The sequence below is a fragment of the Anabrus simplex genome, chromosome 2 (genome assembly GCF_040414725.1).
Source record: "Anabrus simplex isolate iqAnaSimp1 chromosome 2, ASM4041472v1, whole genome shotgun sequence".
Classification (NCBI taxonomy): Eukaryota; Metazoa; Arthropoda; class Insecta; order Orthoptera; family Tettigoniidae; genus Anabrus; species Anabrus simplex.
The window spans coordinates 998,607,234-998,634,469 of NC_090266.1; the positions used below are offsets into that span (position 1 = coordinate 998,607,234).

General features: G+C 38.8%; 1 protein-coding gene across 4 annotated transcripts in view; it reads left to right on the forward strand.

Annotated features, from left to right (window-relative positions):
* sud1 (Prolyl 3-hydroxylase sud1) overlaps positions 1 to 27,236 on the forward strand; it is a 377,821-nt gene that overhangs the window by 105,477 nt on the left and 245,108 nt on the right. For all 4 annotated transcript variants that reach the window (XM_067141856.2, XM_067141858.2, XM_067141855.2 and 1 more), the window contains exons 3-4: positions 12,529 to 12,645; positions 12,729 to 12,820. In XM_067141856.2, coding sequence (XP_066997957.2) covers positions 12,529 to 12,645; positions 12,729 to 12,820 — 209 coding nt within the window. The remainder of the gene's footprint in view (positions 1 to 12,528; positions 12,646 to 12,728; positions 12,821 to 27,236) is intronic.

Genomic DNA, 27,236 nt, shown 5'->3' on the forward strand with positions numbered 1-27,236 from the left:
CGTCAAGTCAGCACGCAGCATATGAAAACAATATTATTTACGACAGTTCTATGAACACATAAACACACAATTTATTCTGTACATACTTTGCGTTTGCCTTAATGTACATTTAGCGTTTAAGTCGATTGCTGACATCGTTTTGGGGCAACTAATTTAGCAATAATAGGTACAATCGATTTAGCAGTAGAAATTCTAAGTACAACCTCTAAGTCCGCATCAGACAGAGAAGTACTAGTTCTCCATTTATTAAATCAGACTTGAAAACATGTTGGGGTTTTTTTTTTGCCATTTTCAGAGCAACAATAGCCCATAACGTCCTCGGACTGTGCCTCCTAAAGTACTGGGTTCAAGTATCTTATGGCGATGATGGGATAGGAAAAGGCTATGAATGGGAAGGAAGCGGCCGTGGGCTTAATTAAGGAACAGCCCCAGCATTTTCTTGGTTTGAAAATGGGAAACCACGGAAAACCGTTTTCAGCGCTGCCGTCAGAGGGGTTCGAACTCGCTATCTCCCAGATGCAAGCTCACAGCTGAGGGCCCCTAACCGCGCCGCCAATTCCACCGGTGTTTTTTCTTAGCAGTACATCTAAGTCTAATTTTAAACAGTTCTTAATGATGTAAAACAAAAAACGAAAACAAACCTTCTAAATTGCATGTAAAACAATTCCTAATGACTATGTTATTACGTATCTCTGAAGAACCTGGCAATTCCGATTTTAACTTAACAATTTGTTCGGTTCTTGCTGCGCCAACGTCATCATAGGTGAAAACATGTTTATTGTGGTAGTGTCGTCGAACGGTTGAAGACTTTACACTTGAAATGTCATGACAAATGAAACACTGAGCTTTCCCTTCGGTATTGAGAACAAAATATGAATCCACACATGAAGGATTAAAACATTTTTAACGAAGGTGAAACCAACTGCTCCGCTATCTGTTCTATCGAATAGATTCCACTGAGAATGACACACACACACACACACACAGAGAATGAGAATGAATGTACTGTCTCTTACGTACACATGCACCAACCACTGTGTGGGGTAGGTGGGGAAGGAGGGGATCGGTGCAGCGCTGGTGCGCCCCGGCACTAAGTGCTCGAGTTGGAAAGGCCTGCTTTAGACCCGTTCAACCACGCTCTGCTACCACTTGTTACGGGGTTACCCGTGGAACAGAAAGAGGTTAAAGGAGGTGCCGAGGTGAATGGTTCTATCTACAATATCAAAATTAATTTACCGGGCGAGTTGGCCATGCGCGTAGAGGAGCGCAGCTGTGAGCTTACATACGGGAGATAGTAGGTTCGAATCCCACTATCGGCAGCCCTGAAGATGGTTTTCCGTGGTTTCCCATTTTCACACCAGGCAAGTGCTGGGGCTGTACCTTAATTAAGGCCAAGGCCGCTTCCTTCCAACTCCCAGGCCTTTCCCATCCCATCGTCGCCATAAGACCTATCTGTGTCGGTGCGACGTAAAGCCCCTAGCAAAAAAAAAAGAATGTTAAACTTGAACTGAAGGTTATATTTCTTCAAAAAACAACAACTCAACCAATTTTCACTTAGTGAACATAAAACAACATGTCAGGTACAAAAGCAATCTTTAAACAAGTCTAGGAAAATCCAAGATTAGTTAATTTTACAGATTCTGGGCTTCAAGCCCCTAGTTTTACAATTCCAGAGATACGGGATCTAGTTTACAAAACGTTAATTAAAAAAAAGGAATCATTTAGTCAAGGGCAGGAATCTCCTAATTCAAGAGCACTTGCTCCCAAAATACAATATCGGGCCTTCCAGAGGCACTCGGTACTCTTACAAAACTTTGAAAATGAGCTAACAGGCTCTCAGTTTCTTACAGCCCGCTCAAGGCAATCTTACATCAAAATGTTACACTCTCTGGCCTCACAAGGCACGAATTACAAATGGAAATTGCTTAATACAGGGGTATCTAGTTCCCAACCTACAGGGCCTTTGCAAAAAAAGAACAGGTTAAATAAAACGGCCCGAACACAAACTGAATGGAAACAAACACTACGCTCCAGATAATGAAATATAAAATCCTACAGGGCTCTTGGCCGATGAAACTGGAGCTAGTCCCACACTACTGAGGTGTCTCAGGTGGAAATAAATTCAACATATTACAGAAAGGTTGCAAAACGTAGTGACCTCAAACCAAGATGTAGGGGAGCTTGAGAGGGTAACTCACTCTCTATCCCCGATTTACTGTTAGAACTTTATGAAATTTTTACGTTAGTCGAAAGAAGATTTACATTTTAGAAAAGAATTGTTACATAATTAAAGTTTCGGACCTTCCCCTCGGATTAATTAGCGGATACAGCAAGAAAGAATGAATTTATGTGGCCATTACCTTGTAGATGTTCTGCTGACCGAAGAAATAGTCCTCCTACTTTAACATGCACACGTATAAAGACTGCGATCAATTGGCAAGGAAACATGAAAAGCCGCAGTTTATATACCCTCAGGGAAGGTTCTAGAGGATTCTGGGCTAATCCTTGCGCACCCTCTCAATTTTATTGGTTAAGTTCAAAAGTAACACTCAAAATCGAACAAGAAGCCTGTGATAGGTTGAAAATTAATTACGGAAATTTTTGATTGGCTAGATTCAAAACTGGCGGAAAGAAAAGGAAGTGTTGCCCACCCAAAAATAAATGAACATAGATTCAGTTATGGAAAACCTAGGAATATGAAACTTCTTTAAGTTATAAGTTCTTCCACCTTGCACCAGAGTGAATGATCAGAGTTTTTTGGTAGTGACATCTGTGGGAAAATGTCCAAACTTCTTGATATATAGCAAACAAAAAAACGAGAAATTCAGTCAGTTTAGAAAACTTCACAATAACACAATTCCTCGATATTTTAGTAGTGACATCTTCTGATTAAAGTTCTAAGTTTATGTTGTATCAGCTTCCAATTTTGATGGATAGAGGAGTTTATTAAGGCGCTGATTTTGAATAAGCTGAGTAGAGGTGTACCTCCCGGTACAAATGTAATTTTTTTCCGTAAATAATTGGAAAGAACGAAGTGGAGAGAGAACTAGGCCAGGTATAGAGATGGTGGAGGCTGAAATTTCCTTTTTTTTTTTTAATGTGCTGTTCGGTGAATTAACTTGTCACCAGTGGAGGTGGGCTCTCAAGAGCATATGAGCACGTGATCACCTAGTTTTAATACATATTTACGCATTCATGAATAATTTAAAACTTTCCTTTCTTTCGACCTGATTTCGACAATCGATCTAAAGCATTCTACTTATATCGAAGCTACGTTACACCGATAGTACTGTTGTTCGTTTTGACTGACAGTGCAGTGAGCACACTGGATAATGCGCTATTGTGCTGAAGACTGTATGCATGCATGCGCAAAGCAGATGATGTCATCGTTTATGCACTGATATTCCCATTAGCGAGGAGCACGGTAAGGTACGTGCCTTACCATCTAGAGCCACCCTCAAACCAGTGGCAGTATTACAGTTGACCACAAGGGTCCACCACCTCCCTTATTACGGTTAGCCACAGCCTTCCAGGAGCTACTATTGCATTACATTACCGGCAGATTTTGCTAGTAATTCTGAATAGGCTTTTTTCCACTATAGCTCATTGTGAACAGATGTTTGTAATCGAGGGAAGAAGTTTGCTTTACCTTGAGACTGGAAAATCTTTTTAAGTGAAATTTGAGTGTTTTGTTTTGCTTCTCTGTTTGTATGGTTTATAACCATGGTATTCTTTGTGTAAGAGGAAATGAATTCAGTTCAGGTAATTTTAACCAGCGAAATATTAATCTCAGCATAAGTTAGAAATAAAAAGGCTTGTTCCGGACAGACCAGATTCGATTATCGAAAAAGTTACAAAAACTGACAAACCCGATTATAGGCGTAAGTTTAAAGAGAGTAGTGTAGGAAACACGCAAGTGACTCTGTGGATGTAGATCTAGGAATGCGCTTTTTTGTTTGCCCTGTTTATTGTTCAACAAAGAAAGAAGTGTATGGAATTCAGCTGGGTGCACAGACCTTGCTCATTTGAGAGCAAATATTAATAAATATGAAAATTCTCATGCACGCAAAAATGCGAGTATTGAATTCCCTATGCTAGTGTTGTCTATAATTTCCAAGACGAGAATAATTAACATGTGATACAGTAGAACCCTGATTAACTGAGATAATGTGGAGACTATTGGATTCAATTCGGAAACAATTATTTTTAAAAATATCGACCGGTAAATGCGGTACACATTATTTCTGTGCATCTCATTATACCCAGGTGAATTTTGTGCTATTCAAAAGCCAAGAATAGTGCTCGCATCCTTCATGTTCGCAGTGCAGTAAAGTTATTATGAATTTTACTTTTGTTCTACACTAACACAACCGGCCCCGTGGTGTAGGAGTAGCGCGCCTGCCTCTTACCTGGATGCCCCGGGTTTGATTCCCGGCCAGGTAAAGGATTTTTACCTGGATTTGAGGGCTGGTTCGAGGTCCACTCAGCCTACGTGATTACAATTGAGGAGATATCTGGCGGTGAGATGGCGGCCCCGGTCTAGAAAGCCAAGAATATTCGTTGTGCTGACCACACGACACCTCATAATCTGCAGGCCACCGGGCTGACCAGCGGTCGCTTGGTAGGCCATGGGGTTTGGTCTACACTAACACCCAGGTGAACTTTGTGCTATTTAAAAACCAGGAATAGTTGTCACATCCTACAATATTTGCAGTGTAGTAAAGTTACGAATTTTACTTTTGTTCTCCACTAGTCTAGTACAGGGTCTTTATTTATGCTTGGTGGGGACTTTATCGCTCAAATTTGGCCGGCGATGACAGATCGCTACTGGCCGCTGGCGCGCGCAGTTTCTGGCACTTCTGCAGTTGCTGAGAGCTGAGCTCCGAGATAGTAGGGTGTTCAATGAAGCTACTGCGCACTGCTGAGCTCCGAGATAGTAGGGTTTTCAATGAAGCTACTGCGTACTGCATGTTGTATTGTATAGTGTTTTATTGTGATTGTGTATAGTGCTGTATTATATGTGAAATATTTGTTACGTGAACGTGTATATCTGCACAATACTTACATTAAGTGCAGAAAATCGTGCGCTAGGACAAGACAAAAGTTTCGAGCGAAATTCCTGTCAATCGGACAATAAAACAACTGGCCAAGATATTCAAACCTACAGGTTCAGTAAACAATAAAAATAGACGTAATGGTCGTTATCTCCTTACTGAAGCATATTTGCTACGAGGATCATAACTAAAAATCTGTGGCCCCCTCGTAGCCCGGATTTAACGGCATGTGATTTTTATTTGTGAGGCATGTTGAAAAATATAGTTGATGGGAACAACCCTCACACACTAGATGAACTTAAAGACAATATAAGATTTGCAATTGCATCTATCAGTGCTGAAGAACTTGGCAGAGTAACCGAAAAATTCATTAGGAGATGCCGATTATTTTAGCGGCACATGGGGAACATTTTCAGCATAAACTGTAAAAATGGTGAGTAAAATGCATGATAATGATTTTTGATCATAAACTGTAAACATGGTGAGTAAAATGCATGATAATCATTTTGAGCACCGTATTCTGCCGTACATACGCACGCGCGGTTGCCGGCAACTGAACCGTCACTGGCGACCAAGGTTGAACGAGAAAGTCCCTGCCAAGCATAAATAAAGACCCTGTATAAAATTTATCCTCGGTTACAGAAGTTCTACCATATTATTTGTGACAAAGGAACCGTGCAAGGATCTTTTAGTGAAGTGATTTATGTACCTATCTTACTTTTTTTTGCTGATTTGAGACATGAACAAAAATGTTGTTGTGAACACCCTAAAAATTTTGTCACGAGCCACCACTGCTTGTCACTTAGTTTCCGTGGGTCAGGGAAATTTTTCTTAGTAGGTCAGGGAAAGTCAGGGAAACTTGACAACATTTCTGTGGACACTAAGGAGATTATTCCGTACAAGGAAAGTCTTTGTAGGTCCTTAAAAATATTCAGTTTTTCTTAAGATATAAATTTTTAGTGATTCCTGTACCAGATGATATATATTTTTAAATATGTGTGCATGATTTTTCTGGAAAATCTCTGATAATTTTAAAGGGACTTGGTGGAAGATTGAGGGGAAATACAGATCAGAGCTATATACTTCATTATTTCTTTTTCTTTTCCTCTCTAATTATAATTATTTGAGCTTGGATTGAAGGCCACAGTCACTTCCTCCCCAGTCCTAGACCTGCCCTGTCCCATCATCGCTGTAAAAACTGCCGAGTTGGTGCAGTGTAAAACCAGTTGCAAAAACAAGGCCGGGCTGAGCAGCTCAGACAGTTAGGTTTATTATTTTAACCATAATGGTTTGATTTATTTGGCAGTGATAACTTAAAACTTACAGTCCACCTAGTCCAGGCCTTTCCAACTCAAGCACTTAGTGCTGGGGCGCACCAGCGCTGCACTCAGCAGCACCGTTCTCCTGCTTCAACTACTACGCAATGGTCGCTGCATATGTACGTAAGAGACAGTACATTCATTCTCTCTCTCTCTCTCTCTCTCTCTCTCTCTCTCTCTCTCTCTCTCTCTCTCTCTCTCTGTGTGTGTGTGTGTGTGTGTGTGTGTGTGTGTGTGTGTGTGTGTGTGTGTGTGTGTGTCATTCTCAGTAGAATCTGTTTGATAGAACAGACAGTGGAGCAGTTGGTTTCGCCTTCGTTTAAAAATGTTGTTTAATCCTTCATGGGTGGATTCATATTTTGTTCTCAATACCGAAGGGAAAGCTCAGTGTTTCATTTGTCATGTCATTTTAAGCGTAAAGTTTTCAACCGTGCGACGACACTACCACAGTAAACATGTTTCCTATGATGACATTGTTGGCGCAGCAAGAACCGAACAAATTGCTAAGTTAAAATTGGACTTGCTAAGTTCTTCAGAGATACGTAATAACTTACTCATTAGGAATTGTTTTACATGCAATTTAGGAGATTTGTTTTCGTTTTGGGTTTTGCATTATTAAGAACTGTTTAGAATTAGACTTAGATGTGCTGCTAAGAAAAAACACCGGGTGAGTTGGCGGCGCGGTTAGGGGCCCTCAGCTGTGAGCTTGCATCTGGGAGATAGTGGGTTCGAACCCCACTGTCGGCAGCGCTGAAGATGGTTTTCCGTGGTTTCTCATTTTCAAAGCAAAAAAATGCTGGGGTTGTTCCTTAAATAAGGCCACGGACACTTTCTTCCCATTCATAGCCTTTTCCTATCCCATCATCGCCATAAGACCTATTGCAAAAAAGAACCCACAAATATAATTATTTTAATTATTTTATCTCCCTGTCCCACAGACACTTGAACCCAATACTTTAAAAGGTGCAGTTCGAGCACGTTATGGGCTATTGTTGCTCTGAAAATTGCAAAAAGCAGATGTTTTCAATTTTGAATTTAAATAAATGGAGAACTAGGACTTCTCTGTCTGATGCGGACTTATAGGCTGTACTTAGAATTTCTACTGCCAAATCGCTTATACCCATTATTGGAAATTAGTTGCCGCGAAACGATGTCAACAATCGACTTAAACGCTAAATGTACATTAAGGCAAACGCAAAGTATGTACAGAATAAATTGTGTGTTTATATGTTCACAGAACTGTCATAAATAATATTGTTTTCATAAGCTTCGCGCTGACTTGACGACCTGTGGTTCTGCCTCTGTCACTTCCCCTCCTTCCCCCACCACCTCAACGGTGCTATAGCACAGCACTGGGGCTGCTGCCGGGGCCGGCCGAGGCGGTGGGAGCACCTCAGTTGGAATCGCTTGACCTAGTCGATACTTACTACAATCTTTTATTGGCTAAACGTTGTACATGTTTCGAGAACCCATATGTTCTCTTCTTCAGCGGCTGTATAATCTAACAAGCATTCCCACGACTTAACATCAATATTTTATCTTACCTTTCAAATAAATTGCAAATTATTGGTCACTCTAATTAAAATATTATAAACTAAGTCTAAGAAATTAAAAAATATTGGAAATTGTTATATGGGCTAGTGCTCCAGTTTTCAGTCCCAATAAAACAGCAAATTTTTCAATTATCTACTTATTAAATATTTTGTCTAAAAACAAATGGTTTTGTAAAATTGAGGCATCCACTCTGATAGATGTATCTGTAAATGTTTATATCTGCAACTCCTTCTGTTGAACATTCCTCTATTCCATTGCTTTGAGAACTTTTACAAACTTTCTTGGCTTTACTACGCTGATGTTTCCTATGTATAACTGAATTTGACCTTGACCTCTGATTGTAACTCTTTGAGTTACGCGAGCCAGTTTAACATAAACCTTGTCTTTTGACCTTTGTGACTCTCACAGTTCAGAACATATGGGTTCTTGAACCGTGCAGCGTTTAGCCAATAAAAGATTGTAATTAGTATTGACTAAGTGGACTATAAGTTTAGAGTTATCACTGATAGTAGATCAGATGGTTAAGGAGCTGGCCTTCTGAACCCAACTTGGCAGATTGGATTTTGGGTTAGTCCAGTGGTATTTGAAGGTGCTCAAATAAGTCAGCCTCCTGCAGGTAGATGTACTGGCACATAAAAGAACTCCTGGTGGTAGTTTGCTGCTTAAGACTTGCACTGCTTGTCAAGGTGATCAGTTGCTCTAGTGCGACGACTTTGGCAATATCCCCATCGAAGTGGAAGTGCACAAAACCTTGAATGTGGTTCGTGGAGTTATCCTCCACTGTGATCTCATCTTGAACACTGATGAGGAGATGATGGCAGACATGATTCACCCTGATATGACACATGTTGCCACGGGTGCTTTCATTGTCTCCTTCAACTAAATTGTTAGTGTTACCAGAGAAAGTCAAGGTTACAACTTCTTGTTGCGATGTGGAGCCGTATATTCTGCCTCCCATATGGTGCTTATTCTACAACTTATCGTTGCAATGTTGGGCCATATATTCTGCCTCCCATGCAATGCTATCATTGTCAAAGATTCGGACATATGATATCGAATCTGTCTGTTAGGGGTACATGTGGAAGAGAAGCTCAAGGCATGGAAGAGTGAATAAGAAATTGTTTTAAATTAGATTAGAACATAAGTAGATCAGTCTTCCCTTCCCATTTCACCACCTCACTCAACCCTCCTCACATATTTTAGTTAATTTTATCTTTTTCAAAATTAATATTGGTTTAAGCATAACAAGGTACTTTTTTAAGATGTTCTGTGAGAACAAGAAAATTCTCTGTAATTTCATCTATGCAATGTAATGTAGCTGAAGATGTTCCTAAGGAACGAAACCTGCCCTACGATTAATTAATTTGCTTAAAGCAAATATATAGTATCAGAGATGTGGAAATTTTCTTTAAATGATTTAATGTAGAGTGCACTCCTCCGAACAAGTGCACTAACTGCCCCAGTCTTCTTTCCCTCTGAGATAGAAACTGTCCAGGAGATCAAGACCCTGGATGGTCTTTCATAGCAGGAAGCGCACCATAAGTTTAATTCCATGAATGCTCCTTCGAAAACATTAGACTTCAGCATGATAGCACAGTGTCTGTCATGTTCGTCTTTGTGTTTGTCAACCCTTGTGAAGATCGCTGTGCCCAAGGTGGCAGTTGCACTTCCGAGCAGTGCCGCAAAGAATAAAAGCTCGAATGAGGGGTCTTCTCAGCTTTCAACCAGAAACAAGCCTGTGCTGGATGGGAAGCCTAAGCTGACACAGCAGGGGATAAGGCAAAGTCTCCCTCCCCGAAAAGGTTGATGAAAGATGCGCCCAAGCTCGCAGAGGCGACATCGTCGACTGGGGCTGAGAATCCATCTCACAGCCCGTCTAAACAAGAAAAGAAGGCCTTTACCACGTGCTCCTTCACCCCTACTGTGAATGGGGACACCAGCCCCCTCTCTGGCAGGTCTGTGTCAGTGCCAGTAGGTCACCTGCTGGAAAACTTACGCGTTCTCCTGGTAGGAGAAAACCCCACCTTCAGAAAAATTCAAAGAAGCTCAATGCGTACACCACCTTGTCTGGTGATGAAGGGAAGCACATCGAGCATTTATCCGAACCTTCCGATGGGGATGTCAGTGTAGTTTACCTGACATCTTCCTGCTTAAAACCTAATGCTTTGTTAAGAAGTCCGCACTATGGCACTCTAAGGGTACGTTTATGCTGCAGCATCGCTGCTGGCACATCGCCAAGCCTTGCTGCTCGATTTTAGGCGATGATGAAACAAACCAATGGATCTCAATCGGTGCTTTTGCCCTGGAGCCAGGCTTATAGCTGCGCTGCTGGCTGTTATCCTCGCCACATGCATAGCCTCAAACACATTTGATTTTCGAGCCTGGCACATAACCGGCTATCCTGTAACTTGGACTGTGATTGGTTCTTTCAAGGTCACCCACTCTTCCTCTCTTCGCACTCTATACACATGTTCAGTGATCGCTTACGCGCTTGCTATCTGAACCTCTCTTCGAACACAGTGAGATTTGGAACCAGCGGCATGCGGATCATCGTAAGAGGTTTATGTGGGATAAAAGGAGTGACGAGATGACGAGCGGCCAGTAGACCTTGTTCTCCGTTTTATGAGGGAGAGTGGCCTGTTTTATTGTGTTTAAGTTTCTATTTGTTTTTCTTTTTTCTGTTATTGTTAACTACTATTTTATTCTATTGACTATGTGTTTATCTTTGTCTATTTTTAATTTGAATTGAATACATTACTTCCATGTAAGTGCCTTAGTATGGAAGACTTCACTTTGGATTTCTCGAGAGAGAGAAGCAGTGGTATTATGTCGTCTTCGAATCAGCCATGGTATAGCGACACATTCCTACTTACTGAAGGGAGAAGTCTTTCCCCCCCCCGGTGTGTACTTGCGGTGGGTCATCTGACTGTAGTATGCATCCTTTCGAAGTGCATGGACCTGGCCGATCTGCACAATTTCCCTCATTCTACGAGATGACTAGCAGTCGGCCGACTGCATCATCCGTTTTATGAGGGATATTGGCATGTTTTAATCATGTTTAAATGTGAATTTCTGTTTTAAATTTTTATTACCGGGCGAGTTGGCCATGCTGTGAGCTTGCATCTGGGAGATAGTGGATTCGAACCCCACTCTTGGCAGGCCTGAAGATGGTTTTCCATGGTTTCCCATTTTCACACCAGGCAAATGCTAGGCTGTACCTTAATTAAGGCCACAGCCGCTTCCTTCCCATTCTTAGGCCTTTTCTATCTCATCGTCGCCATAAGACCTATCTGTGTCAGAGCAATGTAAAGCAAATGGAAAAAAAAATTAACTACACTTTTATTCTGTTGACTCTGTTTTAGTCTGTCTTCATGTATTTTTATTTTATTTTATTTTTTTGAACTTTTAATTTGTATGAAATATATGATTTCACTATAAAGGCAATGTCTTATTTCATTTTATTACATTTTAATCTAGGTACTTTTAAATCTATTTTATAAGAAGATACCAGTAAGGCATTGTTAATGAGATCCACCGATTATTCTACATTCATATTCATTTTCCATCATTTTTATATTCTAGTCAGTGGATAAATTTTAAAATTTTAATTATCATTACATTTTCTTTCATCTCATACCATTAGGGGCTGATGCCTAGATTTTAGGTCTCTTTAAACTGCGAACATCACCACCATTGAATAAGTTAAGCATTAAGCATGCTTACTGATTACACATCATTTGACTGCTTTAGTAGCAAAATTGTTTAGCAGATATATGTAGTAGTGAATAAATGCCTCCACTTGGAGATCACAACAGGGTTAGCATCTGGTAGAACATGCAGTCGTAAAACTGAGCTAAAATCCACATGTAGCACCATCCTTACATAATGGGTAATGGAACCAGGAACAAAGGAGAAGAAATAGCTGTGTTGTTTTGCTTTAACTTGTAGGGTCTGATCTGAATGCATTCAGTTAAATGCAGTAAATCTGTGACAGATTGAATGGTATGTTTTAGAACTCCTTTTCATTCCAGCACTATTAGAGGGGAATTGAGCACATCCTCATAATGTTTCAGAGGTATTCCTCAGTTACATTATCAAGAAACATTTTATAAATCAGATATGAAATTTCCAGGGTCTATGCTTTGAAGTAATGAATTTATGTCATCAGTATTAACATTATTTTTAGTCTGCTTATCAACTTGACTATGTAATCGGATTTTTAAAATGAGTTGATGCGCAGTTATTTAGAATAGAACTCTTTAAACAGAAAGTGTTGCAATTCGTTATACTTAAAATTAAATGATGTTGAATTGTAGAAAAGCATACTTTAGGTTTATAACAGTTGCCTACAATGTATGAAGAAATTCAGCAGCAATTTTGTATTGTGTGTTTCTAACAAAATAAATGTAAATGTATTTTATTTTTAGTACATATTTGATCTTCATGTCAAATGACTCTGTATGAGACAGTTCCAAAATTGGCCTTGGCTACCTTGGATGCTGCTTTAGTTACTGAATAATAATTTATTTTATTTTTCAGTATAGGTTTTATCAAAATTACTCCATTGCATTCTTAATTATAGATATATTTACTTGTTTTAGATTACCTGCTTTGCCATGATGACAGGTGTGAGGATCGAAAAATAGCTTTCATTCTCTATTGTAATAAAATTTGGGAAGAAAGTGATGGTGGAGCTCTTGAGTTGTATGACACAGATGGTATGTACTATCAGTTCTGGTTTTGTGTTCATGATAATTTTGCTTCTTTTCTCGTGTATCAATTGAGTCTTATTTTGTTGTAGAACGAGGTCAACCCAAAAATGTAGTCAAGACTATATTGCCTGCATACAATAAATTTGTATTCTTTGAAGTGTCAGACAAATCTTTTCATAGGGTAAGTATGACAGGAAAACTGTTCCTTACTATTCTCATTTGCTGAATCGATTAGGTGTAAAATATTCAGTAAAATTGAATTTCAAGTGTGTATTATTCAATGAAATCATTGATGTCCTTAGTTATGATTTGCTGGTAATACCTTCGTACTCAATGTCAGGTAACTTGTGGTTGGTGTCATTCATCACTCTGATTTGAAGACTGGGAATAGCTACAGAGAACTGTAAGAGTTTTTCCTGTCCTACATATAATCTCATATTTAGTTCAGGGAATAATTGGTGATGTAATGTACTTGTGGTAGCCTTTGGCAATTATGCATTTTTGCTATCTTCTGTAATTCCTTCTCCAGTGCTACTTTTACCACATTTTCTGAGCGAGTGCCTGCACGGTTTGGGCCATGTAGCTGTCCGCTTGCATTCAGGATAAGGTGTGTTCGAACGCTGGCATCAGGAGTCATGAAGATGGTTTTCCATGGTTTTCCCTTTTCACTCAAGGCAAGTGGTGGGGTTGTACCTTAATTAAGGCCACAGCCACTTCCTTCCCACTCCTAGTCCTTTCATATCCCATTGTTGCCATAAGACCTATCTACATCAGTGCGACGTAAAGCTGACTAAACAATTGACCTCATTTGCTGATGTAAAATGACTTCCCTTTAGTTATTTTATTGTTTGGAAAAAGATAAAGGTTGCAGGGGTCTAAGTTAGGTAATAGATTGGACATTGAAGCACAGAAGATCCATGTATCACAAGAAATTTTGAGACCGGCAGAGACTACAAATGTTGCAGCACATTTTCGTGGAGAAGATACAATTTTCTGCTTTGCCACATCTCATATCACTTATGACAGATGGACTCTGACAAATGACATAAAATAACTAGATATTGCTCCTTGTTTCTCTTTCGCCACACGGTGAATGATTTTGTCCCCCCATTCGGTCACATCATTATCAGCAATGAATTCTGGGCTCTCTTTAAAATGCTGGTACTACTTGAACACTTTTGATCTTGCCATCATACTTTTACTGTACACTGCTGCTAACGTTGTGAAAGCATCCAGAGATTGAACCCCCCCCCTCTTCTTTAATACTGACAAAATAGGTCTGCACACTGCTCTGAAAAATGTCTCTTGGTTCACTCAACACAATGATTTCTTTGGTGAGTGCAGTAAGCATCCTCGAACATCAGCCCAATATTGACTCATTCCTGGTCTTTTTTTTTCATGCTGAGGAGCAAGCCAGTTGTCTGCAGCTTACTTACCATTGATAAAATTGTTTACTTCTTGGAACATTGTGCACACCAAATTCTCTTCAAAATGCTTGTTGTGTTACAGTCAAGGAATTTCTTCTATTACATTTTTGCTATAAAAACACACTGGCAAAAAAGTTCTGCATGCTCATGACTGCAAACTAGATAATAATAGCCAGTGGTAGTCATAATAGTAAACATGTAGGGATATCAATATACTAGAGATTCCCCCAGAGCTCTTGAGATTATTAAACTCAATTTCAAGTTTACACTAGCCTCTAGAAGGAAATGATAACCCATTAAATTTGTAACGGTTCATATGGATTACCCTGTAAAAGTGGGAATTATTTTACTCCCTCAGGGTTTTATCCTTTCCAAAAATGAAAATTTGTAAAATGCCAAAAGGATATGTGTACCTTTTTCCCCACATGTACAGTACAGTTTGGCAAGTTAACATTGTACTACAATATAGGTTCAAATATAGCATCCACCCCCCACCCCAGTGCAAGCTTTTTGGGATGTTTATATGAACTGCCTCAGCAAAAATAGTGATTTTCATAAGATCTGTTTGTATAGCGATAGAAATGAAGATGGAGAGAAACTGTTGGACTTTTGTATCAGAAATAACCTGATAATAAAGAACACATGGTTTATGAAGAGGAAAAGCTATGAGGGCAGCCGATATAGTTGGGATGGACAGTATGGAACACTCCTCGATTTTATATTAACAGACCGAGAATGGGGAAGGTACGTCATGAATACGAAGGTAATCCTTGGTGAAAGTATGCAGAGATACCAAATTTCAAGAAAGGTAATTCGTAATTCAACCGTTTGGGGGTGCGTCGGCCGTCTTACTAACGTACGTGCCATTGAAAAATCAATGAACATCATACAATTCGACCAAATATTCAAAGACTGGCATATAAGGAGTGTATGATTGTTACCTGCTAAAGTAACAGGTGATCTGCAATAGGCCTACGTACCTGAGTGGAGGTTGAATTTTCATTTCTTTTGTTGAGTACTGTAGTTGCTCCCTTAGCAGCTTGTAGTTACTGTTTGGTAAATGTATACTGGTGACATGCTTTTCCTTTTGATATAATGTGTATCCTCTGCACTAACAGCAGTTCGGTGTTCATATTAGCACGGAACTCACTGCTGTTCTTCCTCACCATGCGCAACTGAAAAATCGCGGCTACACACTACAAAACACATGTGAATGAGATTTTGATGGACGCAGTAAACAGGGCCATTCTTTCGAGTATTCCTCCCTAAATTTTTGAACTATTTTGGTTTATTATTAGCGTTGCTAATCACGGTAACGTCACCACACGTATTTTCCTGCACGAGGACTCGCTTCATTATTTCAAACCTTTCGCATTTTGTAACATACGATTAGCATATATCCTAGAAGAGCAATATATGTGCATTTGGCAACCAGAATCGAAATAAATACTTCAACAGTCACGCACACAGTATCCATAATGAAACTGAGTTTGTCACCACTTTGCCGCCAAAACAAAGACAAAAGAACTTGCATCCTTGCGTGGATTTCTGGTCATGTGACGCACAAAGACAACAACTCCGCAATATATACCACTTCACAGGTGCCTATTTTTCTGGTACTGGAAGCACACACTGCGTTCGGCGTGTGAAAACTCGAAATATTCTTAAACGAGGAACAGGAAAGAGGTATAACTTATTACTGAGAAATCCCAAAATAATATTGAGAACTCAAGCTATAATGACATTCCTTGTGTATCCTTCTGAACACTTCATACACCTAGATTTAAAAATCAACAAAAAATCATAATTTGTGGTATGTGATTCGTAAAGGTGTAATTGTGATGGGTAATTCATAATTATTACGACTGAATCATAATAGTTGGCATCTGAGTATGGAAGGTGATCATAGATTATTAATTGTGGAATTAAAACAAGTAAAAATCCCTCAAATTGTATTGAAGAAGAAACCAAAGATCAGTATTTGGGAATTGGAGGAGGAGGATAAAAGAATGTCCAAGATTGTATAAAAAGGAAGTTGCCTAACACGGATATACAAAGTGGAGAAGAAGAGTGGGACAATTTAAGACAGACATATGTGGAAGCAGCAATTAAGGTATGCAGGAAAACAAAATCAAAGGTTAAGGGAAAGGAGACACGGTGATGGACAGACAAAGTAAAAAATGAAATAAAAGAAAGGAAAGGAACGAGGTGAGGAAAGAAATGGATGAGGAAAAGCAAAATACGTATCAGAGGGATGAGAATAAGATAAAAAGGTTACATGTGGAATACAAAAGATTGAAGCTACAAGTAAAGAGGAGTATCAAGGAAGAAAAGGAGAAATGTTTGGGAGAGTTTACGAACAAAATTGAGCAAGATAGTCGAGGAAATCAGAAACTATTATACAGAGTAATAGAAACAAAAAGAATAAAGAAAGAAAAAATCAAGGCATTAGAGAGAGAAGATGTACCCATAGTACATAACGAAAAGGGTGTTCAGAAGGTGATGGCAAAGTATTTTATAAACTTTATAATGAGGATGACTGCTCGGAGGAAGAAGGAGATAAGAAAATGGAAATAAAAGATGGAGAAAAAGAAGTGAACTCGATAACATGGTTGGAACTTGAAAGGGGAGTGAAAGCAATGACCAAAGGTAAAGCAAGTGGAAAAGATGAATTCAATGCTGATATGATTTAGGCAGCAGGAAGCATTGGACTGCAGTGGCTATATAGAGCCCTGAATGCCATATTGAAGGATACCTGAAGATTGGCAACAAGGAAGCATTGTACCATTGTTCAAAAAAGGAAATAAGAAGAAATGTGAAAATTATAGAGGTATAACTCTATTGTCAGATGGGCTAAAAATAATGGAGAAAGTCATAGACAATAGACAGAGGAATATAATAGAAATACAGTTAAAGTAAGAACAGTATGGCTTTAGACCAAATAGATCAACAATAGACTTAATATTTACAGTGCGAATAATAATGAAGAAACATCTGGAAAGGAATAAGGAAATCATATTCGTATTTTTGGATTTGGAAAAAGCTTATGATACAGTTAAGGGAAAACATGTATAGGAATGCCTACTGAAAAGGAATGTACCAAAATCATTAACAAGAAAAAAAATTATCATGAGAGTGGTGACATTATTGTTTATTATATTGATGGATGAAATCAAAAAATGTGTAAAACAGAGTATCATTAGTGATGAAGTGTATGCCTTGGTATTTGCAGATGATGTGATTTGGGGAAAGGGAGAAAAGGACGTACAAAGGAGACTGGACATTTGGAATGAAAATCTGAAGGAATTTGGAATGGTAATTAGTTAAAAGAAAACTGTAGTCATGCACTGTGGAAAAGAGAAAAAGAGAAGCCAAGTGAACATAGACGGAGAACAGTTAGAGAATGTAGAACAGTTTAGATATGTGGGTAGCATTATTAATGGAAGTAATGAAATCAACCCTTAAATGAATAACAGACTAAGTAAAGGTACAACATTTTATCATCAAGTCAGAGAGCTTTTATGGGATGACAAAGTACCCAAGAGAACGAAATCAACATTATATAAACAGTATTTCATACCAGTTGTAACTTACGGACTGGAAACACTGGTAGCTAATAAGAGACAAGATAGTAAGATCCAAGCAGTAGAAATGAAATTTTTTAGAACATTTGTTAAAAAGACAACAAGAGATAAAATTCCAAATATTAAAATCAGAGAAGAGCTAAATATAGAACCCTTAGTACAGGAGATACAGAAAGCAAGACTGAGGTGATTCGGACATGTAAAAAGGATGGGAAAGTAACGAGTAGCAAGAAGGGAATTGGAAAGAGAAGTTACGGGAAAGAGACCAGTTGGAGGACTGAGAAGAAGGTTGATGGATCAGATTTGGAAGGACATTCATTAGAGAAGCTGGATTGGATGTGGCAGAAGTAATGGAGCAGGAAAAGTGGAAGGACAGAAAGGAGTGGAGGAGGCTTGTTAACCACACCCGGTTGACTTGAGTGGGACATTGATGATGATGCTGTTTGTAAAATCATTTACTTCTATTTTGTCAGTAGCCTTTTTTTATTCCAATATTTATGTCAGCCTCTTGTATTATTTTCAGGTTATCCCTCTATAGAGTCCACAAAATTGAAATTGATGTGGGGACTTGAGCGTGCTTCATGATCCCAACCTAAACCATCTAAGGTGAACCTTGTTGGATCGACCCTTGAGTGGAAACAGGCTAGATTTTTTTTCTTCATAATGCTTCTTTTTCTACCCAAACAGTTTTTCGTTCTTATTTTATAGTCACTTTCACTGCCTGAGGTAGTTTCACGTATGGACCATCCCCTTCCAATCGTCGGTCATGATGGGAAGAGTATGGCTGCTTGGTGAATAGTCACTTAAGACATTTCTCCATAACCTTCAAAAATATGCTATCATTATCTTACTGTAATATGGAACAGTTTGTACTTGGCAACCACCTGATCATAATAACTCCTTTTGGATCAGGATTACTTTGTTTTCTTCCCTTAATTGTCACAATTTTCAATTTTATCTGCATTTGTAAGAATGCACGACAGCACATGAAATATACTGGTATTATGAAAGTCCAGTCAGTTTCTGTAGTTACTCCCTTACCACTACTTTCTGAATTTTATTGAGTGTGCGCTGATTCAAGCAAAAGTCATTGAATGAAGTGAATAAAAATAGCATCTTTAGGCTAGCATCTACTGACTAGGTTTAGCAGTTGCTAAAAATATGTTGAAGAGTGCTGTGAAAATCTGGGGAAACTCTAGTTGATGCTAGCCATAGCAACTGCTTCATTAAGCACTTTCTAGATAAATCACCATGATACGTTTGTCTTTCCAGTCCAGGGCTGCTATCTTTGATTCATTCATAGCTGCTTCATTGCTTTCGAAGATGTCGTCTTAGTTTGAATGTTCAACAAACACCCAGTTGTTTCGAATAAACCGAAGTTGCCCTCGACTATGAAGGCAAAGAAGGATGCTTGGGATAAATGAACAGAAGATTATGCTTCAGGTGTCTATAAAAATATGTGGTATCCCCATACAACCAATGAAACTATTCAGTGATATGAAAGAAGAAAAAGGAGGATGATGATTTGAAGGCAACTGACAACAAACCTGAAAAGTTGGGGAAGGGAGCTGCTGCAGTTCCTCACTAAAGAAGACATCCCTATCTCTTGTAAAATGCCGAAAAGGTTTTTGGTTGGTACTACTGTGAGTGGAAGAGAACGCGTGAGCTCTTTAAGGTATAGGGACTGTGGTGCGCCATTCATTAGAGGCAGCACCATTGCTGTATGAGGGTTGGTATCTGTAGTTGTAATCTCTTCATGTTCAGTAGTGGTGTTCTGTGAAGGCAAGAACATATGTCATGTATTATTGCTAAGTGGAAATGAAGAGCATGTGATTTGGTGGTGTGTATGAATTATTAATTTAGTGTAATCACAGTACTGAGCTTATAAAACTTACAAATCAAATGTGATGCAATCATACTGAGGAGGGGGAAAAAATGCCTGCTCATTTCGTTTCAGGCTGTAAGTCCACTTACAAAACTCCTTAAGGTAAATATTTCTCCAAGCCATCTAAAGATGAAGTAGAATTTTCAAAAGGGAAATGTTGATTCCCAGAAAAGATAATCTTCCTGATATGTGTTGTGTGTGTGATTCATATCTTTCTGATGAATTTATAATTAAACCAGACTCATTTGTAGTACAAGGTGAACAGGTGGAAATTCCAAGAGATAGATGGAAACTGAAAACTGGTCCTGTCCCTGATATATTCCCCAATTTGCCACAATATCTCATGAAACAATTAAGGAAATGGAAATCACCCCGCAAAAGGCAGCCTCCAAAGATGGAGAAAAGTTAAGGAAACAAATCAGACAGGCCTCGCCACAGATTAAATTTCAATGCTTGTTCTGAGAGTGCTGAAAGAAATGAAGTAGGTTCACACAGATAAAAAGACAGTAAGTTTGCTTTAAAAAAAAGAAATAGAGAGACAGGAACGTAATTTAATGACTACCTGTAATGAATTGAAAACAGCTAACGCTAAGATTTTGTTGTTAGAAAAAATAAATAAGACATTCCATGTCACTAGTTGAATTATTTCAGTGAGCCAACATTAAGCAGAAAGTAAAGTGTGATTATTGACACCATGCTCAAAAATTGTCAGCTAAGAAATAAAAAGGAATGACATATGACCATGAATTCTTTTGGATAGTCTCTTATATAAAATTAAATCACCTGAGGGGTTATAGACACTGTTTAACGCATGGTATGCTTCCCCTTCCTTCGGAGGCTCATCTGCGAAAACATGTTAAATTACTTAAGTGCCCTATGTGGTGAACACCCATGCCATCAGTGCTATTGAGAACTATTTCCGCAATAAGGATGAAAACAGTTTCACTGAAATTCTCATATTTCACGAGGTAAAGCTAAGAGAAAAGGTTCTGTTTATTACAAACTCATTAAAAGTTGATGGATTTGTGAATTGAAGATAACACACTCAAGAACAGAGGAAAAGTAAACTCTTAAATTACGCATTAATGTTTATGTTTGTGCCTCTATTGCATTATTGCATAATTGGGTTCAATCAGTTGCTGTTCTAAGCAAAGCCAGAATTCCACACCCATTGATATTTTGTCACAAATTTTATCTAGGTGGTCTTACAACAAGCAAATTAGCGCCAGAATTAATAGTTTCATCTCAGACGGAAGTGTGTCTAATGAAAAGGTGTGGAAAGATTTAGAAATGAATGGGAAAGGAGGGAAGGTCGTATGCTCTGTTGCTAACTGTACATCGGAAATAATTTCCAAACACAAAAGGTACCTAAATTTATTACAATAAGTAGCTGATGTACCCGTGCTTCGCTACCTAATTCTACACTGTATACAGAATCCTAGTCTACACGGTGTGAGCAAGATTGTATTAAATTACACAACTCTTAACGTTACCCTAGAAACGCGACGGGGAAGTCACCAAACATCTTTTCTCATATGAAGATGCTCACTCTACACCTGCCTTTTTACATCCTCGGAAAGACTGTCTTAGTGGTTTTCCCCACTGAAATGTACATACATTACAATGCCGTCAGTAGGAATGGCGCGATTAAAAGCAATGCTTTCATATGAAATACTCGATCAAATGAAACACCACACATTTTCTCACTTTTAACGAACAGGACTACACTGCCGATCTAACAGTCCAAAGTTCCAGAGCTGGAATGACCAAGCCGCAGACAGCTGTGATTCGTGAACACACTGTCTTTTTTTCGGCGGCGAGAGGGTCCAATAGAGGGGACTTCCAGGGCAAAAACTATGCGTTTTACTAATCTATTTCCTAGGAGTACCCTTTGAGTCAGAAAATATTGTTTCACTACACTGGCGGCGGAAAAATCTATCTGACTTGGAGGCAAATTTTTCCTCCAAGCCAGAGGACATTGACAATTTGGAATACAATGAATGTAGAATTTAATAAAGTTGAAGAGGCTTTTCTTAAGAAACTGCTCTTTTCAGGGTTGAATTTTGAGTTATTTGGTGAATTGTGGTGCTATAATTTGGAATAGGCCTAAATGGTTTTTCTAGACCAGGCCATGCTACTTCTACTAAGTCAGCCTCTGCCGTAAGTATGCACACTGCTCATTCAAAACAGCGCGTCAGGGTAGGGATCGAATAACTGGAATACTATGATGAACCAGTGTGTTACGTACCAGCTGTATCAGAAAATGTACGAACCAGAGGAATGGCATGCTAAAGAAGAATGTTTTCTAACTCCCCGGCTCTTTCCCGCCAATATTCAGTCAGGCTGTTATACTCGGTACGCAGCAGTAATCCCATCTATCAGACTTGGGAGGCAGCATAAGAGACCAATAACATCACAATAAACAATGGCCAATGTAATGTTATTGTTGATCAATGTTATGCGCTTTCGATATTGTAGGCCTTCACATTTAGTTTTCTTCCGACTCTGAAATACCACTCATCATAGTCGGTACGGTAAAACTGAATAAAATATAAATGATCGGAAATTGTATTCTCTGTAACTTTTGTTATGTAGCACTTTTCAATAGGACCAAAAACATAGGTATTTAAAAATTAAATTTCAGGCGCCTTCCCCTAAACTACAATTTCATCCAGGGTGAATAAAATTGTTTATAACTTAGACTGTAGTTTCTTATTCCCCGACTCTACATACCGATTTTCATTAAATTCTGTTAACTCATTTTCTCGTGGCTTGCCATTGATATGGACTTAGCAACAAAAATACAAATTCATGAATATCTGTGTTATCATAGCTGGTACGGTAAAAATGTATAAGACATAAATGGTAGGAAATTTAATTCTATGTAACTTTGGTTATGTAGTATTTATTGATAGGACCACTAATAACATAAATATTAGAGAATTCAATTTTAGGCCTTCCCCTAAACTACCATTTCTATCAGCGTGAAGAAAATGTTTTATGGCTTAGATTGTAGCGACTTATTCCCTGACTTTGTATACCAATTTTCATTAAATTCTCTTCAGCCGTTTTCTAGTGATGAATGTACATACGTACAGACAGACAGAAATTACGGAAAAATAAAAAGTGCATTTCCTTGTTACTGTGGACATGACCGATACAGAAATACCATTCTTTTCAAATTCCGAGCAATGTACAGACAAAACTCTTATTTTATATATATAGATGGAGTTGTGGACTTCAAATTCTATCAACAGGTTTTTGGACTGGATAACTGCCATAAATTTGCAGGTTTGAAATTTAGCCACAAACTAATGTCGGCACATATAGACCCCACTTCATTTTAGCTCATGAACCTGAGACTTGCTTTTTAGTCATTTAGTAATTTTGTTGCAAAAGATATAAAGTTTCTTAGACAGATAAACTCTGAGGGATTTTTGAAGACTGAACTAACAGAAACTTGCACTTCTTAGGACGCAATCTCCGTACGAATGTTGTCCTTTATAAAAATTCAATACGGCATCAAACCTTAATGAAATGGAGAGAGAACTTCAGTGCAAACAAGAATACTTTTGATTCAAAGAGAACTCTTGAATGTCCAAGAGTAACAATTGAGAGCACCATACAGTTGTCTGAATATTTATGGAATAATGTATTCCAGTGTGTGCTCACAGCAAAATTTAATCCAGATCTGCTAGAATGGCACTTCGGTATTATGCTCATTAAGTTGTGATGATCACCCTTTAACAATGAATTTTCTCTATTCACACATGATGCAGTCTATTTATATCCCAAGATAACTTGCCCTGTCATCAGGTAATAATAATGAAAACTGAATTGCTATTGACATTATTTATCAAACAAATGAGAAAATGGCTAAGAAGACAGAGGAGATAAATTAAGACTATACTAGAAAAAAGTGCAGAATGTAATAAGGAAAGCACTAGATTATACGGAGAATATGAATGACCTCTTACCAGACTGGAATTGAGGCTTACTTAATATTGTTAAAAATAAAACACTGGCTGTTTTAAACTAATTTAATGTAGGATGACCCAGTCAGCACACACGCACAAAATTATAGTTCACAGTAAATTATAACACTTCACTTATTAGTGGCCATTTACAAAAGTATCTTGTCCTCACAGCAGGTCTCTGGCTGGCTGGTATTTCCCTGGAACTAGTATTCCTTCAGTAATCTTGATTGACAGATCTCACCTTTCTCTTGGCATTGCATGCACCAGTCATTTCACTCAGCAGCTCCATGCAAACAGGTTCTTGACTATCACAACGCATGACTGCTGTACTCTTGGCTCGACTCCAGACAAGGCTGATAATTTGCACAATCTCATAATCAACTCATTTGACTGCTCTTAAATTACTCAGCACATCACACTACAAGCACAGCACCAACTCAACTACTGCTCAGTACTAACAACTCAAAACACTCCAACAATCCCCTTGTTCGTGCAAAGCCTACTTTTACATACCTGGTGCGGCCAGAATAGGAACGTTCTAGTTTCACCTTCCAGAAAATATACACACACACACCAGATAAAAGGCACTCTAGAAGAACAGACGATCACATGACCTCAGGCCGGCCGAGATGATTTGCTGATCGCTTCCACGAAATACCAGGGGCTGTATAGGCCAAGAAGAACTTGAAGGGGTAGAAGGTAAAGGCCTCCACTATTCATAACCCGGCACTTCGAGGGGTTGAGTGGTTAGCTCTACTCCTGGCCGCCTTTGGCCCCAGGAATTAACCTGGTGCTCACTTTCTTGTGTAGACTGAGCAAACATCAGGGCCATGTACTCTTCCAGAAGTGGAAGTCTCATTTCTTAAATTTTTTGACTTCCTGACAGGAAATCAAATCCACGTCTTTCCAAGTCAGCCGAGCACACCTTTACCACCTCAGCCAGGCAGCCCCTAGCAAAGTCATCTTCATACAGGCCATGAAGGCCTTGGGAGGAGTAGAAGGTAAAGGCTTCCACTATACGTAACCTCGGTGGTTAGCTCTATGCCTTTGCTCCCAGGAAATAATCTCGTACAGTGGAACCTCGATTATCCGTACCCGGAAACTACATTTTCCCCAGATTATTTGTTCAAATTATATGGTCCCGCGAACATCCTTATAAATAAAGTTGTAAAAATCCTGCGTGATTTGTTCCGCGAAGAAACAATTTCCCAGATCAACCATCCAGAAATTTCAGTCCCATCAACACTAAATCCTCGATCAAGCATTTTTCTGGGAAAAGTATCTCACGAAATGACTGCTGCAAAATACCTATGGATCTTGACGGCAATGTCCCGTCATTGCAGTAATTAGAACAAGTACTGTGCTGGGAAAGCTATCGGCAGTGAACTTGCATAAGGGATCATGTTAGCATCGCATTCAGCTGGTATTACGTTGGGAATCCTCTGAAATCATAAAACAGAGTGTGGCCACAACAATTGGAATGAGACAGAGCGCATTTCGACAGCGGTACTTGAAGACAGAACAAGTTTTGTCAAATGTTCGTACTTGTAAAACATCAATATGGCCAGGGTTAGATGTATCTTTACTTTTGACTTGTATTGCCAAACAGGTTTTCGGCACTGCCTAGGCCTAGTCGCTGGACTTTCAGACAGGAATCGAAATTGCTCCTTCCTAACACGAATCTAGTATTTTTATATGATTAGATACGATCATGTTCTCGAGCCCGAAGATATGTTGCATCTTACATGTATGACACCATTACTGTTTTGGCCTTAATATATAATAGGGATTTTTACGTTTAATGTTTTTATGTTAAAATGTCCTTATAGTAACAGCAGTAATTTTATTTGTGCAGCATAACATTTAAAAGGTTGTATATATCCTACTGTCTTGTGCAGCAAGCGTGCTTTCCAGCTGAGCTATAGATCATGAATAAACCAAAATTTCTGGACTTTCGATTGGTTTTTTTCTTCAATCGGCTTGTAGTTTGTGATGGCCAGAGATGAATATGCAGTATAATGCGCTGGAAAAATTTTGAGAAGCGATACTTACATTCAAAACCATATTCTCGAGTCTAACACAACCTTTAAAAGTTGATGTAGGCTTAATTTATGCGTTACAAAATTTCTGGAAACTTACTACACAGTGACCAAATTAAGATGAAAGATAAAAAAGAAGGGAATTTGCCATCATATTGGGTGATTTTGTACCTAATGTGCTTTATTTTATTAGATTAGAGAATTAAAATCTACCTGTTATCGATTGTTGTTCAGCTTGGCGTTTTTGGATTTTTCGATGAACCTGACTGATCAAAGTTGCTGACATGAAGGAAATTTTCACAGGAAACTGACAAAGTTTCCCCGGTAAAACTGAATACAAAGTATCGAGATTTTTAACTCGTGTATTTAATGTTCGAAGCCGGCGGTGTGGTCTAGCTTGCCTTCTTCTCACGTGGAGGCCCCTGGTTTGATTCCCAACCACATAAGGCACTTTTACCTGGATATGTTGTTGTTGTTATTATTATTATTATTATTATTATTATTATTATTATTATTATTATTATTATTATTATTTGCTTTATATCGCACCGATACAGGTAGGTCTTATGGTGAGGATGGGATAGGAGAGGCCTAGGAGTGGGAACTAAGCGGCTGTGGTCTTAATGATTGCCTGGTGTGAAAGTGGGAAACGACGGAAAACCATCTTCAGGGCTGCAGAGAGTGGGGTTCAAACCCACTATCTCCTCGATCCAAGCTCACAGTTGCGCATCCCTAACTGCACGGCCAACTTGCCCGTTACCGGGATATGAGGGCTGGTTCTAAATCCACTGAGCCTACGTGATTATTGTTAATTGAGAAACTATCTAACTCTGAGATGACGACCTTGGTCTAGAGAGCCAGGAATAACGGCTCAGGGGATTCGTCACACTGACCATGCGTCACCTCGTAATCTGCAAACCTTCAGGCTGTGCAGCGTTCGCTTGGTAGGCCAAGGCGCATTAGTGCTGTAGCTTGGTTTGTTTTAAGAGTGTTTATAAGATTATAATTATACATGTTTAATTATTGTGATGTTTAGCCAAATTGTTGTTGGTTTAAATTCGTTCTCAGATTTTCTGTTTTCTCTTATTGTACTTTACCTTCCCATGGTCTTCCCAAAAAAGGGAGAATTCAGGTTTCACTGTACTCTTTTTTTCTGGTAGGCTTAGTGAACCTCAGGGCCATGTGCCACTTTGGAATTGGAAGTCTCATTTCTTAAATTTTTTGACTACCTACAGTAATTGATATTTAGAAATTCCATGATCCGTATGGAAGTTGGATTACAATAATTGAAATTATTAGGGGTCCTCCTATTCAGTACAAAGACATTTATTAATATGAATAGATCGCATGTCGTTCACATGAGGTACTAGTTTCGGCACTTGTACCATCATCAGCCAACCAGTCAAATCAGGCAAACACAAACAACTTTAAAACACACTGTAATACCTGTATAGATGAATATTAAATAAAATATGGTACATGATGATATTGACTTTAGTATAAAATCCTTTTAAAAATGATGGTGACTCCATAGTTTTGTACACATGGTGGTTTGTCCAGCTTGTATAAGTCTTTCGTTCTTTAATCTTGTGAAAATACGCTGCAAAAGGGTTTCTGAGAATAGTTAAATCTAGGAAATTAATTACTTTATTATTTTCGGACTTAAGCGAAATTTCATGTCGGGG